The following is a 17,512-nucleotide window of genomic DNA, read 5'->3' on the forward strand; positions in this document are numbered from 1 at the left end:
AATTCTAGGATGTTTCATTTTTTTGCAAATTTTGATGATGGTACCCCTTACAAAAAAGCGAAAATTTGGCCAAAAATTAATTTCACAAAATCAGCTTAAAAGTGAAAGGGGTTGTTAGTATTGGTTGTAAGGAGTACAAAATGGTACTCCTTTTTGCTCTGTGACCATTTTTAGTCAAGTTCTAGCCAAAAAAGCCAATTTGAAATTTCAGTTTTTTGCCAAAAATATTTTCCAGATTTTTTGTGAAAAAAATATTTGGTATTTTGATCAAAACATTCGAAATAATTACCCAAATATGGAATGTCATACCTCGTTGAGTTTGTTTCTTAAATCCCAATCGATCTGCATTCAAGTTTGGGAATTCTAGGATGTTTCATTTTTTTGCAAATTTTGATGATGGTACCCTTACAAAAAAAGCGAAAATTTGGCCAAAATTAATTTCACAAAATCAGCTTAAAAGTGAAAGGGGTTGTTAGTATTGGTTGTAAGGAGTACAAAATGGTACTCCTTTTTGCTCTGTGACCATTTTTAGTCAAGTTATAGCCAAAAAGCCAATTTGAAATTTCAGTTTTTTTGCCAAAAATATTTTCCCAGATTTTTTGTGAAAAAAATATTTGGTATTTTGATCAAAACATTCGAAATAATTACCCAAATATGGAATGTCATACCTCGTTGAGTTTGTTTCTTAAATCCCAATCGATCTGCATTCAAGTTTGGGAATTCTAGGATGTTTCATTTTTTGCAAATTTTTGATGATTACCCCTTACAAAAAAAGCGAAAATTTGGCCAAAAATTAATTTCACAAAATCAGCTTAAAAGTGAAAGGGGTTGTTAGTATTGGTTGTAAGGAGTACAAAATGGTACTCCTTTTTGCTCTGTGACCATTTTTAGTCAAGTTATAGCCAAAAAAGCCAATTTGAAATTTCAGTTTTTTGCCAAAAATATTTTCCCAGATTTTTTGTGAAAAAAATATTTGGTATTTTGATCAAAAACATTCGAAATAATTACCCAAATATGGAATGTCATACCTCGTTGAGTTTGTTTCTTAAATCCCAATCGATCTGCATTCAAGTTTGGGAATTCTAGGATGTTTCATTTTTTTGCAAATTTTGATGATGGTACCCCTTACAAAAAAAGCGAAAATTTGGCCAAAAATTAATTTCACAAAATCAGCTTAAAAGTGAAAGGGGTTGTTAGTATTGGTTGTAAGGAGTACAAAATGGTACTCCTTTTTGCTCTGTGACCATTTTTAGTCAAGTTATAGCCAAAAAAGCCAATTTGAAATTTCAGTTTTTTGCCAAAAATATTTTCCCAGATTTTTTGTGAAAAAAATATTTGGTATTTTGATCAAAACATTCGAAATAATTACCCAAATATGGAATGTCATACCTCGTTGAGTTTGTTTCTTAAATCCCAATCGATCTGCATTCAAGTTTGGGAATTCTAGATGTTTCATTTTTTTGCAAATTTTGATGATGGTACCCCTTACAAAAAAAGCGAAAAATTGGCCAAAAATTAATTTCACAAAATCAGCTTAAAAGTGAAAGGGGTTGTTAGTATTGGTTGTAAGGAGTACAAAATGGTACTCCTTTTTGCTCTGTGACCATTTTTAGTCAAGTTCTAGCCAAAAAAGCCAATTTGAAATTTCAGTTTTTTGCCAAAAATATTTTCCCAGATTTTTTGTGAAAAAATATTTGGTATTTTGATCAAAACATTCGAAATAATTACCCAAATATGGAATGTCATACCTCGTTGAGTTTGTTTCTTAAATCCCAATCGATCTGCATTCAAGTTTGGAATTCTAGATGTTTCATTTTTTGCAAATTTTGATGATGTACCCTTACAAAAAAAGCGAAAATTTGGCCAAAAATTAATTTCACAAAATCAGCTTAAAGTGAAAGGGGTTGTTAGTATTGGTTGTAAGGAGTACAAAATGGTACTCCTTTTTGCCTCTGTGACCATTTTTAGTCAAGTTATAGCCAAAAAGCCAATTTGAAATTTCAGTTTTTTGCCAAAAATATTTTCCCAGATTTTTTGTGAAAAAAATATTTGGTATTTTGATCAAAACATTCGAAATAATTACCCAAATATGGAATGTCATACCTCGTTGAGTTTGTTTCTTAAATCCCAATCGATCTGCATTCAAGTTTGGGAATTCTAGATGTTTCATTTTTTTGCAAATTTTGATGATGGTACCCCTTACAAAAAAAGCGAAAATTTGGCCAAAAATTAATTTCACAAAATCAGCTTAAAGTGAAAGGGGTTGTTAGTATTGGTTGTAAGGAGTACAAAATGGTACTCCTTTTTGCTCTGTGACCATTTTTAGTCAAGTTCTAGCCAAAAAAGCCAATTTGAAATTTCAGTTTTTGCCAAAAATATTTTCCCAGATTTTTTGTGAAAAAAATATTTGGTATTTTGATCAAACATTCGAAATAATTACCCAAATATGGAATGTCATACCTCGTTGAGTTTGTTTCTTAAATCCAATCGATCTGCATTCAAGTTTGGGAATTCTAGGATGTTTCATTTTTTTGCAAATTTTGATGATGGTACCCCTTACAAAAAAAGCGAAAATTTGGCCAAAATTAATTTCACAAAATCAGCTTAAAAGTGAAAGGGGTTGTTAGTATTGGTTGTAAGGAGTACAAAATGGTACTCCTTTTTGCTCTGTGACCATTTTTAGTCAAGTTCTAGCCAAAAAAGCCAATTTGAAATTTCAGTTTTTTGCCAAAAATATTTTCCCAGATTTTTTGTGAAAAAAATATTTGGTATTTTGATCAAAACATTCGAAATAATTACCCAAATATGGAATGTCATACCTCGTTGAGTTTGTTTCTTAAATCCCAATCGATCTGCATTCAAGTTTGGGAATTCTAGGATGTTTCATTTTTTGCAAATTTTGATGATACCCCTTACAAAAAAAGCGAAAATTTGGCCAAAAATTAATTTCACAAAATCAGCTTAAAGTGAAAGGGGTTGTTAGTATTGGTTGTAAGGAGTACAAAATGGTACTCCTTTTTGCTCTGTGACCATTTTTAGTCAAGTTCTAGCCAAAAAGCCAATTTGAAATTTCAGTTTTTTGCCAAAAATATTTTCCCAGATTTTTTGTGAAAAAAATATTTGGTATTTTGATCAAAACATTCGAAATAATTACCCAAATATGGAATGTCATACCTCGTTGAGTTTGTTTCTTAAATCCCAATCGATCTGCATTCAAGTTTGGGAATTCTAGGATGTTTCATTTTTTTGCAAATTTTGATGATGGTACCCCTTACAAAAAAAGCGAAAAATTGGCCAAAAATTAATTTCACAAAATCAGCTTAAAAGTGAAAGGGGTTGTTAGTATTGGTTGTAAGGAGTACAAAATGGTACTCCTTTTTGCTCTGTGACCATTTTTAGTCAAGTTCTAGCCAAAAAAGCCAATTTGAAATTTCAGTTTTTGCCAAAAATATTTTCCCAGATTTTTTGTGAAAAAAATATTTGGTATTTTGATCAAAACATTCGAAATAATTACCCAAATATGGAATGTCATACCTCGTTGAGTTTGTTTCTTAAATCCCAATCGATCTGCATTCAAGTTGGAATTCTAGGATGTTTCATTTTTTGCAAATTTTGATATGGTACCCTTACAAAAAAGCGAAAATTTGGCCAAAAATTAATTTCACAAAATCAGCTTAAAAGGTGAAAGGGGTTGTTAGTATTGGTTGTAAGGAGTACAAAATGGTACTCCTTTTTGCTCTGTGACCATTTTTAGTCAAGTTCTAGCCAAAAAAGCCAATTTGAAATTTCAGTTTTTTGCCAAAAATATTTTCCCAGATTTTTTGTGAAAAAAATATTTGGTATTTTGATCAAAACATTCGAAATAATTACCCAAATATGGAATGTCATACCTCGTTGAGTTTGTTTCTTAAATCCCAATCGATCTGCATTCAAGTTTGGGAATTCTAGGATGTTTCATTTTTTTGCAAATTTTGATGATGGTACCCCTTACAAAAAAAGCGAAAATTTGGCCAAAATTAATTTCACAAAATCAGCTTAAAAGTGAAAGCGGTTGTTAGTATTGGTTGTAAGGAGTACAAATGGTACTCCTTTTTGCTCTGTGACCATTTTTAGTCAAGTTCTAGCCAAAAAAGCCAATTTGAAATTTCAGTTTTTTGCCAAAAATATTTTCCCAGATTTTTTGTGAAAAAAATATTTGGTATTTTGATCAAAACATTCGAAATAATTACCCAAATATGGAATGTCATACCTCGTTGAGTTTGTTTCTTAAATCCCAATCGATCTGCATTCAAGTTTGGAATTCTAGGATGTTTCATTTTTTTGCAAATTTTGATGATGGTACCCCTTACAAAAAAAGCGAAAAAATTTGGCCAAAATTAATTTCACAAAATCAGCTTAAAAGTGAAAGGGGTTGTTAGTATTGGTTGTAAGGAGTACAAAATGGTACTCCTTTTTGCTCTGTGATTATTTTTAGTCAAGTTCTGGCCAAAAAAGCCATTTTGAAATTTCAGTTTTTTGCAAAAATATTTTCCCAGATTTTTTGTGAAAAAAATATTTGGTATTTTGATCAAAACATTCGAAATAATTACCCAAATATGGAATGTCATACCTCGTTGAGTTTGTTTCTTAAATCCCAATCGATCTGCATTCAAGTTTGGGAATTCTAGGATGTTTCATTTTTTTGCAAATTTTGATGATGGTACCCTTACAAAAAAAGCGAAAATTTGGCCAAAAATTAATTTCACAAAATCAGCTTAAAAGTGAAAGGGGTTGTTAGTATTGGTTGTAAGGAGTACAAAATGGTACTCCTTTTTGCTCTGTGACCATTTTTAGTCAAGTTATAGCCAAAAAGCCAATTTGAAATTTCAGTTTTTTGCCAAAAATATTTTCCAGATTTTTTGTGAAAAAAATATTTGGTATTTTGATCAAAACATTCGAAATAATTACCCAAATATGGAATGTCATACCTCGTTGAGTTTGTTTCTTAAATCCCAATCGATCTGCATTCAAGTTTGGGAATTCTAGGATGTTTCATTTTTTTGCAAATTTTGATGATGGTACCCCTTTCAAAAAAGCGAAAATTTGGCAAAAATTAATTGTAATTGTACACAGGTACTGTTAAGGGTATACAAAAAAAGCGAAAATTTGGCCAAAAATTAATTTCACAAAATCAGCTTAAAAGTGAAAGGGGTTGTTAGTATTGGTTGTAAGGAGTACAAAATGGTACTCCTTTTTGCTCTGTGACCATTTTTAGTCAAGTTCTAGCCAAAAAAGCCAATTTGAAATTTCAGTTTTTTGCCAAAAATATTTTCCCAGATTTTTTGTGAAAAAAATATTTGGTATTTTGATCAAAACATTCGAAATAATTACCCAAATATGGAATGTCATACCTCGTTGAGTTTGTTTCTTAAATCACAATCGATCTGCGTTCAAGTTTGGGAATTCTAGGATGTTTCATTTTTTTGCAAATTTTGATGATGGTACCCCTTACAAAAAAAGCGAAAATTTGGCCAAAAATTAATTTCACAAAATCAGCTTAAAGGTGAAAGGGGTTGTTAGTATTGGTTGTAAGGAGTACAAAATGGTACTCCTTTTTGCTCTGTAACCATTTTTAGTCAAGTTCTAGCCAAAAAGGACAATTTGAAATTTCAGTTTTTTGCCAAAAATATTTTCCTAGATTTTTTGTGAAAAAAATATTTGGTATTTGATCAAAACATTCGAAATAATTACCCAAATATGGAATGTCATACCTCGTTGAGTTTGTTTCTTAAATCCCAATCGATCTGCATTCAAGTTTGGGAATTCTAGGATGTTTCATTTTTTTGCAAATTTTGATGATGGTACCCCTTACAAAAAAAGCGAAAATTTGGCCAAAAATTAATTTCACAAAATCAGCTTAAAAGTGAAAGGGGTTGTTAGTATTGGTTGTAAGGAGTACAAAATGGTACTCCTTTTTGCTCTGTGACCATTTTTAGTCAAGTTCTAGCCAAAAAAGCCAATTTGAAATTTTAGTTTTTTGCCAAAAATATTTTCCCAGATTTTTTGTGAAAAAAATATTTGGTATTTTGATCAAAACATTCGAAATAATTACCCAAATATGGAATGTCATACCTCGTTGAGTTTGTTCTTAAATCCCAATCGATCTGCATTCACGTTTGGGAATTCTAGGATGTTTCATTTTTTTGCAAATTTTGATGATGGTAACCCCTTACAAAAAAAGCGAAAATTGGAAAAATTAATTAAAATCAGTAAAGGTAAATGTAGTAGGGTAATACAAAAAAGCGAAAATTTGGCCAAAAATTAATTTCACAAAATCAGCTTAAAAGTGAAAGGGTTGTTAGTATTGGTTGTAAGGAGTACAAAATGGTACTCCTTTTTGCTCTGTGACCATTTTTAGTCAAGTTATAGCCATAAAAGCCAATTTGAAATTTCAGCTTTTTGCCAAAAATATTTTCCCAGATTTTTTGTGAAAAAAATATTTGGTATTTTGATCAAAACATTCGAAATAATTACCCAAATATGGAATGTCATACCTCGTTGAGTTTGTTTCTTAAATCCCAATCGATCTGCATTCAAGTTTGGGAATTCTAGGATGTTTCATTTTTTTGCAAATTTTGATGATGGTACCCCTTACAAAAAAAGCGAAAATTGGCAAAAATAATTTAATGACAAGTACCCGTTAAGGGTACCCCTTACAAAAAAAGCGAAAATTTGGACAAAAATTAATTTCACAAAATCAGCTTAAAAGTGAAAGGGGTTGTTAGTATTGGTTGTAAGGAGTACAAAATGGTACTCCTTTTTGCTCTGTGACCATTTTTAGTCAAGTTCTAGCCAAAAAAGCCAATTTGAAATTTCAGTTTTTTGCAAAAATATTTTCCCAGATTTTTTGTGAAAAAAATATTTGGTATTTTGATCAATACATTCGAAATAATTACCCAAATATGGAATGTCATACCTCGTTGAGTTTGTTGCTTAAATCACAATCGATCTGCGTTCAAGTTTGGGAATTCTAGGATGTTTCATTTTTTTGCAAATTTGATGATGGTACCCCTTACAAAAAAAGCGAAAATTTGGCCAAAAATTAATTTCACAAAATCAGCTTAAAGGTGAAAGGGGTTGTTAGTATTGGTTGTAAGGAGTACAAAATGGTACTCCTTTTTGCTCTGTAACCATTTTTAGTCAAGTTCTAGCCAAAAAGGACAATTTGAAATTTCAGTTTTTTGCCAAAAATATTTTCCTAGATTTTTTGTGAAAAAAATATTTGGTATTTGGATCACAACATTCGAAATAATTACCCAAATATGGAATGTCATACCTCGTTGAGTTTGTTTCTTAAATCCCAATCGATCTGCATTCAAGTTTGGGAATTCTAGGATGTTTCATTTTTTTGCAAATTTTGATGATGGTACCCCTTACAAAAAAAGCGAAAATTTGGCCAAAAATTAATTTCACAAAATCAGCTTAAAAGTGAAAGGGGTTGTTAGTATTGGTTGTAAGGAGTACAAAATGGTACTCCTTTTTGCTCTGTGACCATTTTTAGTCAAGTTCTAGCCAAAAAAGCCAATTTGAAATTTCAGTTTTTTTGCAAAAATATTTTCCCAGATTTTTTGTGAAAAAAATATTTGGTATTTTGATCAAAACATTCGAAATAATTACCCAAATATGGAATGTCATACCTCGTTGAGTTTGTTGCTTAAATCACAATCGATCTGCGTTCAAGTTTGGGAATTCTAGGATGTTTCATTTTTTTGCAAATTTTGATGATGGTACCCTTACAAAAAAAGCGAAAATTTGGCCAAAAATTAATTTCACAAAATCAGCTTAAAGGTGAAAGGGGTTGTTAGTATTGGTTGTAAGGAGTACAAAATGGTACTCCTTTTTGCTCTGTAACCATTTTTAGTCAAGTTCTAGCCAAAAAGGACAATTTGAAATTTCAGTTTTTTGCCAAAAATATTTTCCTAGATTTTTTGTGAAAAAAATATTTGGTATTTGGATCACAACATTCGAAATAATTACCCAAATATGGAATGTCATACCTCGTTGAGTTTGTTTCTTAAATCCCAATCGATCTGCATTCAAGTTTGGGAATTCTAGGATGTTTCATTTTTTTGCAAATTTTGATGATGGTACCCTTACCCCTTACAAAAAAAGCGAAAATTTGTACAAAAAATTAATTTCACAAAATCAGCTTAAAGGTGAAAGGGGTTGTTAGTATTGGTTGTAAGGAGTACAAAAAAAGCGAAAATTTGGCCAAAAATTAATTTCACAAAATCAGCTTAAAGGTGAAAGGGGTTGTTAGTATTGGTTGTAAGGAGTACAAAATGGTACTCCTTTTTGCTCTCTGACCATTTTTAGTCAAGTTATAGCCAAAAAAGCCAATTTGAAATTTCAGTTTTTTGCCAAAAATATTTTCCCAGATTTTTTGTGAAAAAAATATTTGGTATTTTGATCAAAACATTCGAAATAATTACCCAAATATGGAATGTCATACCTCGTTGAGTTTGTTTCTTAAATCCCAATCGATCTGCATTCAAGTTTGGGAATTCTAGGATGTTTCATTTTTTTGCAAATTTTGATGATGGTACCCTTACCCCTTACAAAAAAAGCGAAAATTTGGCCAAAAATTAATTTCACAAAATCAGCTTAAAGGTGAAAGGGGTTGTTAGTATTGGTTGTAAGGAGTACAAAATGGTACTCCTTTTTGCTCTGTAACCATTTTTAGTCAAGTTCTAGCCAAAAAGAACAATTTGAAATTTCAGTTTTTTGCCAAAAATATTTTCCCAGATTTTTTGTGAAAAAAATATTTGGTATTTTGATCACAACATTCGAAATAATTACCCAAATATGGAATGTCATACCTCGTTGAGTTTGTTTCTTAAATCCCAATCGATCTGCATTCAAGTTTGGGAATTCTAGGATGTTTCATTTTTTTGCAAATTTTGATGATGGTACCCCTTAAAAAAAAAGCGAAAATTTGGCCAAAAATTAATTTTACAAAATCAGTTTAAAAGTGAAAGGGGTTGTTAGTATTGGTTGTAAGGAGTACAAAATGGTACTCCTTTTTGCTCTCTGACCATTTTTAGTCAAGTTATAGCCAAAAAAGCCAATTTGAAATTTCAGTTTTTTGCCAAAAATATTTTCCCAGATTTTTTGTGAAAAAAATATTTGGTATTTTGATCAAAACATTCGAAATAATTACCCAAATATGGAATGTCATACCTCGTTGAGTTTGTTGCTTAAATCACAATCGATCTGCGTTCAAGTTTGGGAATTCTAGGATGTTTCATTTTTTTGCAAATTTTGATGATGGTACCCCTTACAAAAAAAGCGAAAATTTGGCCAAAAATTAATTTCACAAAATCAGCTTAAAGGTGAAAGGGGTTGTTAGTATTGGTTGTAAGGAGTACAAAATGGTACTCCTTTTTGCTCTGTAACCATTTTTAGTCAAGTTCTAGCCAAAAAGGACAATTTGAAATTTCAGTTTTTTGCCAAAAATATTTTCCTAGATTTTTTGTGAAAAAAATATTTGGTATTTGGATCACAACATTCGAAATAATTACCCAAATATGGAATGTCATACCTCGTTGAGTTTGTTTCTTAAATCCCAATCGATCTGCATTCAAGTTTGGGAATTCTAGGATGTTTCATTTTTTTGCAAATTTTGATGATGGTACCCTTACCCCTTACAAAAAAGCGAAAATTTGTACAAAAAATTAATTTCACAAAATCAGCTTAAAGGTGAAAGGGGTTGTTAGTATTGGTTGTAAGGAGTACAAAAAAAGCGAAAATTTGGCCAAAAATTAATTTTACAAAATCAGCTTAAAGGTGAAAGGGGTTGTTAGTATTGGTTGTAAGGAGTACAAAATGGTACTCCTTTTTGCTCTCTGACCATTTTTAGTCAAGTTATAGCCAAAAAAGCCAATTTGAAATTTCAGTTTTTTGCCAAAAATATTTTCCCAGATTTTTTGTGAAAAAAATATTTGGTATTTTGATCAAAACATTCGAAATAATTACCCAAATATGGAATGTCATACCTCGTTGAGTTTGTTTCTTAAATCCCAATCGATCTGCATTCAAGTTTGGGAATTCTAGGATGTTTCATTTTTTTGCAAATTTTGATGATGGTACCCTTACCCCTTACAAAAAAAGCGAAAATTTGGCCAAAAATTAATTTCACAAAATCAGCTTAAAGGTGAAAGGGGTTGTTAGTATTGGTTGTAAGGAGTACAAAATGGTACTCCTTTTTGCTCTGTAACCATTTTTAGTCAAGTTCTAGCCAAAAAGAACAATTTGAAATTTCAGTTTTTTGCCAAAAATATTTTCCCAGATTTTTTGTGAAAAAAATATTTGGTATTTTGATCACAACATTCGAAATAATTACCCAAATATGGAATGTCATACCTCGTTGAGTTTGTTTCTTAAATCCCAATCGATCTGCATTCAAGTTTGGGAATTCTAGGATGTTTCATTTTTTTGCAAATTTTGATGATGGTACCCCTTAAAAAAAAAGCGAAAATTTGGCCAAAAATTAATTTTACAAAATCAGTTTAAAAGTGAAAGGGGTTGTTAGTATTGGTTGTAAGGAGTACAAAATGGTACTCCTTTTTGCTCTCTGACCATTTTTAGTCAAGTTATAGCCAAAAAAGCCAATTTGAAATTTCAGTTTTTTGCCAAAAATATTTTCCCAGATTTTTTGTGAAAAAAATATTTGGTATTTTGATCAAAACATTCGAAATAATTACCCAAATATGGAATGTCATACCTCGTTGAGTTTGTTTCTTAAATCCCAATCGATCTGCATTCAAGTTTGGGAATTCTAGGATGTTTCATTTTTTTGCAAATTTTGATGATGGTACCCCTTAAAAAAAAAGCGAAAATTTGGCCAAAAATTAATTTCACAAAATCAGCTTAAAGGTGAAAGGGGTTGTTAGTATTGGTTGTAAGGAGTACAAAATGGTACTCCTTTTTGCTCTGTGACCATTTTTAGTCAAGTTCTAGCCAAAAAAGCCAATTTGAAATTTTAGTTTTTTGCCAAAAATATTTTCCCAGATTTTTTGTGAAAAAAATATTTGGTATTTTGATCAAAACATTCGAAATAATTACCCAAATATGGAATGTCATACCTCGTTGAGTTTGTTTCTTAAATCCCAATCGATCTGCATTCAAGTTTGGGAATTCTAGGATGTTTCATTTTTTTGCAAATTTTACAAAAAAAGCGAAAATTTGGCCAAAAATTAATTTCACAAAATCAGCTTAAAAGTGAAAGGGGTTGTTAGTATTGGTTGTAAGGAGTACAAAATGGTACTCCTCTGTGACCATTTTTAGTCAAGTTATAGCCAAAAAAGCGGGCATTTTTTGCAAATTTTGATCTTGAAAATTTGATTTTTTTGAACATGTTGTTTAACTCGAACCCAAACTATTTACTTCCTGAAAAGGTTTAGATACAATTTTGAAATCAGACCATCCCCAGTTCCACCATGCTCTCATTCAACTCTTTCTATAGGGTATTTCTGGTGCAGACAAATGTCGTGTTTGGGAATGGAAAACGCGTGCAATTAATCAATGTGGCACCGACTGCCCATGCACCCCACCCACCCATCCAACTCATTAAGCATCCCATCAGATCTCAGAAGCTGGCAGGGTGGCTAAAAGCAATTTGTGATTAGAACAGAAACATGCGACAAGCTCCTTTCATTTGGCGACAAGTCGGAACGGATACAGATACATATACAGATGCAGATACAGATACAGAGAGCTGATACTGCGACAGATATTTAGATAGTCGGCCAGATAGAGAGCTGGATCGACGGATAGATACATGTCGGTCGGTCATTATTTTCGGTCGGTTATTATTTATTTTTATTATGGCTTTATTTATGATTGCTGTGTTTTCAAATTTGTTTGAATGTGCTCCGCTTTCGGCGATCCTTTATTGTTATTGCAGATTTAGATACAGATGCGACTACAAATATTTGCAGCCACACTACACAGTATATATCGGCTTACTATATCTTTTCGCGCGGCCATCTATTAAGATCACACGATGACATCGCCCAAAGGGGAGGACTCTCGAACAAATTGATGAGACAGGTGGAGCCGAACTGAACAAGAATGTATATCTATATCCATAGGATACGAATAATGCCGTTGGGGCGGCGAAAGATTTATTTTATTAATTTCATGTACACGATATTCGATTTAATGAGCAGTTTACTGGGGCAAAACTGAACTGAATCAAATCAAATCGAATCGAATTGAATTGAATATTGTATGCAGCAAATGGCCAATTCGCATTACCAGTAGTACCGCGTATTTCTTTATGTTCCCGCACACCTACGTACATATATCAACTTATGAATCTCAAACTGAATCTGGCTATATATGCATATATAAATATATATATATATAGTCGATCGTAAAGCGGCGGGAGGCGGTTGTGAAGGCGATCTAAAATAGATACGGCCGCCAGTTTTAACGGTCTCCCAAAGTCGACTGCAACTTTTAATGGCAAATAAAACAAATGCCAGGCAAAAAATTCGAATTAAATGGCAAGAAATTTATGAATAAAGCGCACAAAGTTGGTGAATAGTTTCCCCAGTTTGCCCACAAAATTACTTGCCATCCGGCATTTATTCCGGAATTGCTTTTTCACGATCCTTAAACAATAATAATCGCATAAATGTCGCCTGCTGAGTAATTACAAACTTGCACTGTTTAATGGCCCTATATCCCATGTCCAGTATTGAAACATTCACATGATCACCAGCGGCACAAAGTTGCTATACATATTCTTTCTCCTATATATTCTCTTGAATTTCAAAAATATTTCAAGCTAGACGGATTAAAAAGCGTTTTGACAAAACGTTTCCAAAGCCCCAAAGCAGACAGTTCCTTGGCACACTCTCGCAAGGAATTAGCAGCACTCGTCGAGTATGGTTTTTAATTTATTATAAATAAATAAATACAAATACAGATACAGATACGATTATTTAGTTTAGTACGCACAACACAGAACTAGGAGAGATGGCCAAAAGGACTGTTGGGGAACGACGCGTCGATTTTCAGGAGTTGAGTATTGAGTTTCTCCAAGCTGCATATTCAACATCCTTTTGGGAGAAATCCCAGAATCCACTCAGCCAGGTACTCGAGTCCCGAAATAGGTGACTGCATACGCCGGCTATCTAAGCCAACTCGGCGGTGGCCACCGGCGGCGCAGCAGGAGCCGTGCCAGGATCAGCTGTGCCCGCTGGCTCGGCCTGATCCGCCTGCTCCTTCTCCAGGACCTCGAGCAGCTTGTCAGCCTCGGCGGCCTTGGCCTGCAGCTCGGCCAGCTTGCGCTGCTTCTCGGCCTCATCCGCCAGCCGCTTGGCGCGGCGCTCCTCCTCGCGACGCAGAAGCTCTTCCAGGTGGGTGCGGAGCAGGCTGTCGCCCAGGCCCAGTTTGTCCATCAGCTGGGTGATGTCGCGGCTGTAGCGAAGGCGCGTGTTGTGCGCCAGCTCCTCGGAGCAGTCCTCGCGTCCCTGCTGGAGCCGCTGCAGCACGGACATTTTGGCATCGATGACCACGTAGTTGGAGTTGGGTATGAAGCTGTCGCTCTTCTCGTTGAGGTACTGCACCAGTGTTCTCAGCGAATTCGAATTGACCTTTGCATTGATGGCGCCGCTGGCGAAGTCCTGCGACTTCATCATCTGCGCATGCGTGGACTTCTGCTTGCACTCCAGGCAGTTCCAGTTGGGATGCGGCAGCCCGGAGATCTCCGGCACCACCAGACCCGTGCAGTTCGTGTCGCGGCAGTAGAGGCCCGAGATGAAGGCGCCTTTCTCCTACGAAGCAAAAGGATTTATAGTTAGAGGTGGGAGAACTAGTACAAAGGATACGCTCAACTTCATAACTACAGTATCTAAGTATCTAAGTTGGGGCTATAAACTATGGGATATGGCTGTAAATTTATGGCCACATTATCTGATGATCGACAGTCTATTATCTATTCAATCGGTAATTGCTTATCGCCACACTTGCCAGCCCATCGATCACTTTTGCAAAGTGGCACAGCAGCACATTGGGGATTTTTGGGGCGGTGAATCATTGGGGCCAAATGTCTCGGCTAATGAAAAGCGCTTTCACATTTCTGGGATTCCGATTGCGATTCCGTTTCCAGCTAAAAATAATCCCAAATCGGATTGAACAAGTGATCTCGCGGTGTATCTGCGACATGAGCATGCTGCATACCTATGTACATATGTATACGATTCGCCAGATTGACATATATAATTATTAATAATATTAATAAAAGAAAAACTTGTCGCTACGTGTGCGTTTTAATATTCGCTCGTGCGATCGATAAATATCCATATCCAAACACAGGTTTGTTAAGGATGCCACGTCATATCCATAAAATTGTGAATCCGATTCGTTTGGCCAATTTGCTTGGTCGTAAATTAAGTTGGATAATTAATGGTTCCGATCCGCAGACTGCACTATAGACAGGAAAATCTCTTCAATTTTGGATTCACAATATTATACGCAGCGAAGCCTGTTACTCAATATTTTGTGTTTAGAACAATAAACTTGTAATTGGGATAAAGATCGAAACGGATGGCGAATGATGAGCACTCGGATCGGAGGAAGCCGTATACTATATACATATAAATAAAATTCCATTTGCGGGAGTTCGCTGAACCATAGTTCAGATTATATGTTTTATAGTTATACCAACACGTGCCACACACTCAAGGGCAGGCGACTAGCAACAGTCGGGCTATTTTCAACAAAGCGCCAATCAAAGAATGCTAAAATAAATAGAGACTCATATTGGCAACAAATGATGTTTGCATAGATGTTAGATGTTTGCATACTAAACTATTTCTAGTCATCATCTTCGAAACGACTTCTACTATAGTCTCATTATGGTTATATTAATCTGATTCCAAGGGTTTTTCGTGTAGCTTTCATTATTTGGCCTCTGAGTTGCGCCTGCCTCGCATTCTCGACGAATGTCAAATGGGGGGAATTATGATCCGAGGCGCTATATGTGTGGCCATGGCCAAGAAAATCTGTTTCTATATGCACATGAGAACAAACAGCAACAAAAAGAACAACAACCGATGTGAGGCAAATAAAAAATATCCATCGGATAACATGGCAAAAATGTGACAAAATTTCAAATGAGCGGCGAGAATGTAAGAAATCAAAATCAAATCAATATGAGTAGCGAAATGCCAGACGAAAACCAAATGCCAGCAGATATAAAAAATATAGAAAACAGCAGGAATTGTGATTTTGATAATGTTTCCCCTCCCTTTTAATTTATTTTTTTTTTTTTCAATTTATGCAGGAATTTCGAAAAGACTGGCAGCGAACTAAAAAGCTTTTTGGAATCCATCTATTTATTTGTGATTTAATTGAATTGTTTTCGCCCCTTTAAAAATAAACAAAGTTGTTTATGGCCAGGCTTTGTTATTGTGGCTACTTGCCGCCACTTGTTGCGCCTGGAAAATGGGAAAACCGCTGGGGAAAAGACAGGGCAGCGGAATGGAAATCAATCGATGGCCAAGAACAACACAAATCCACAACTTGTAATAATAGCGGGCCAAATCGATCTGACCGCGAGTCTTTAATTGTTTTCGGATGGATTTTGATGGGCACAGGAAATCCGAAATGAAAGCATTTCGCACCCGAAACAATTGCGGCGAAATAAAAAAAAAAATTAAGGCCAGCAAACTTGGAAAATTGTCTTCTTTGATGGATCATCATTCGAAAAATGAGCAATCGACGAATCAAAAAAAAATCTCTTGCAAGCACGCACTTCAAACCGCAAAGAACTATAAAGATGTTTGATTATTTCTTCGGTCAATTGGTTAAATAGTTTATTCAGTATTTCATCGATCATCACTGGGGGTTTTTCTTTCGGGGCTCATCATCGATGATTCTCCTCCAGAAATATACGCAAAATAAAAGTGCTCACTGAGGTAATTACCAAAAGAATAGAAGCATTGCACATTAAAGGCTAATAAACTAGTAAGGAATGTTTAAGTTTCCTTCTTTAAGTGGGCAATCTGTGGCTACTTCATCCGTGTGAAGTCACAGATACCATAAACTCACCGTGGGATCGGAGCAGCGTGAGCATTTGCAGGTGAAGCTCTTCTTCATCTTGAGGAAGAGGTGGCGGGCGATGTTGCCGGTGAAGAGCTTGGTATAGGTGGTGGTCACCTCGAATCCCTCGGGTATGTCGACGGCGGCGCGGACGATCATGTTGTTGGTCTTCTCCTCGAAGGTGTAGTAGGCGTTGGGAATGCAGTCGTGGTTGACGACGCCGAAGAGTGGATACAGTGCCCGGTAGTTGAACTCCTGATTGTCGTTCGTTCGGTCCGTGGTCTTGTCGAATCCATTGGTCCGCAGAACGGCGACGGTGCGATTCATGATCTCGATGAGCTTCTTGTCGGTGGGGAAGTTCTTGAAGCACTTGGCCGCATTGCGCACCTCGGTGCGATGATTGTTATCCAGATTGGCCTGCAGGCAGTAGATCAGATCCCGCTGCTCCTTGCTCAGATTGATGGCCCTGGCGACGCAGAGCAGCCGGATGATCACCGAATTGGCCACGTCCGGCTCATTCGGTCCCCACGACTTGAACAGATCGCAGTCGCTCTTGTGCTGCTTCTTCTTGGCGCACAGGGAGCACACGGGCAAACCGCATCCCTGGCGGCACATGAATCTCGTGTCCGGCAGCATCTTCAGGCACACGCTGCACGCATTCAGGGAGTCCTCCTCGTGGGCGGCCAGTCCTATTAGCAGCGGACTGTCGCGGAAGATGATCTCGCCACGCTTGAGACTCCTTGTGGCCACCACTCCGCGTCCGGCGATCTTCGAGACGCCAATCTCCCAGGCCGGATCCTTGTCCTTAAACGGCGCCAGGTGCAGATCCAGCAGCTCCGAGGTGCGTTTCGGGCAGATCATGGTGGGGGATCAAGGATCGCTGCTTCGCGCAGATCACACAAAAAATAGTACAGCGGCACTTGAACAAAAAGTAAGTCACTGGGCGGAATCTCTCGATTCCTGATTTCTGATTTCCGATTTGTATCTCCACCAATTGAAATTAGTTAACTCTTTAGTTTATTCTCGAGGATCTCGCAACCGATCTCTGGTTAAGTCTCTGGTCTTGAAATCTTTCGGGGGAACGGATTGGTTCGCCTGCAGCGTTTATTTCGCGACTGCCGTGAGTAAACTGTCGCCGTTTTCCAGCCTTACATGATTTTTATGTGAAAAGTCGGCGAAAAGCTGAAAATTCGGCAAGCTGTCGACGATCGCCAGTTCGCCAGAAACGAACGCCATACGAAGATTCACGATAATCGCTGGTGGGCTTCTCAGCATTTCGCCATGTTCGCCACACGGCGATGCGATTCCCGATTTCTTGGACGGCGTTGGCGGATCGGGAAGATGGGTATTGGATGCTGGGGCAAAGCGGAAAGAGGGCAGCGGGATTGGGAGCAGGAGCCCAGACAATCCCACGTACCAG

General features: G+C 35.9%; 1 protein-coding gene across 1 annotated transcript; it reads right to left on the reverse strand.

Moving 5' to 3' along the window:
- Positions 1-12,913: 12,913 nt before the first annotated feature.
- On the reverse strand, positions 12,914-17,214 carry LOC6621160 (SET domain-containing protein SmydA-8). Its single transcript, XM_002045299.2, has 2 exons — positions 16,102-17,214; positions 12,914-13,823 (listed from the first exon to the last, which is right to left on the reverse strand). Exons 1-2 carry the CDS (start codon positions 16,951-16,953, stop codon positions 13,182-13,184), a joined length of 1,494 nt encoding a protein of 497 aa, XP_002045335.2. The 5' UTR covers positions 16,954-17,214; the 3' UTR covers positions 12,914-13,181.
- Positions 17,215-17,512: the final 298 nt, after the last annotated feature.

This window comes from Drosophila sechellia, chromosome X (genome assembly GCF_004382195.2).
Source record: "Drosophila sechellia strain sech25 chromosome X, ASM438219v1, whole genome shotgun sequence".
Lineage (NCBI taxonomy): Eukaryota > Metazoa > Arthropoda > Insecta > Diptera > Drosophilidae > Drosophila > Drosophila sechellia.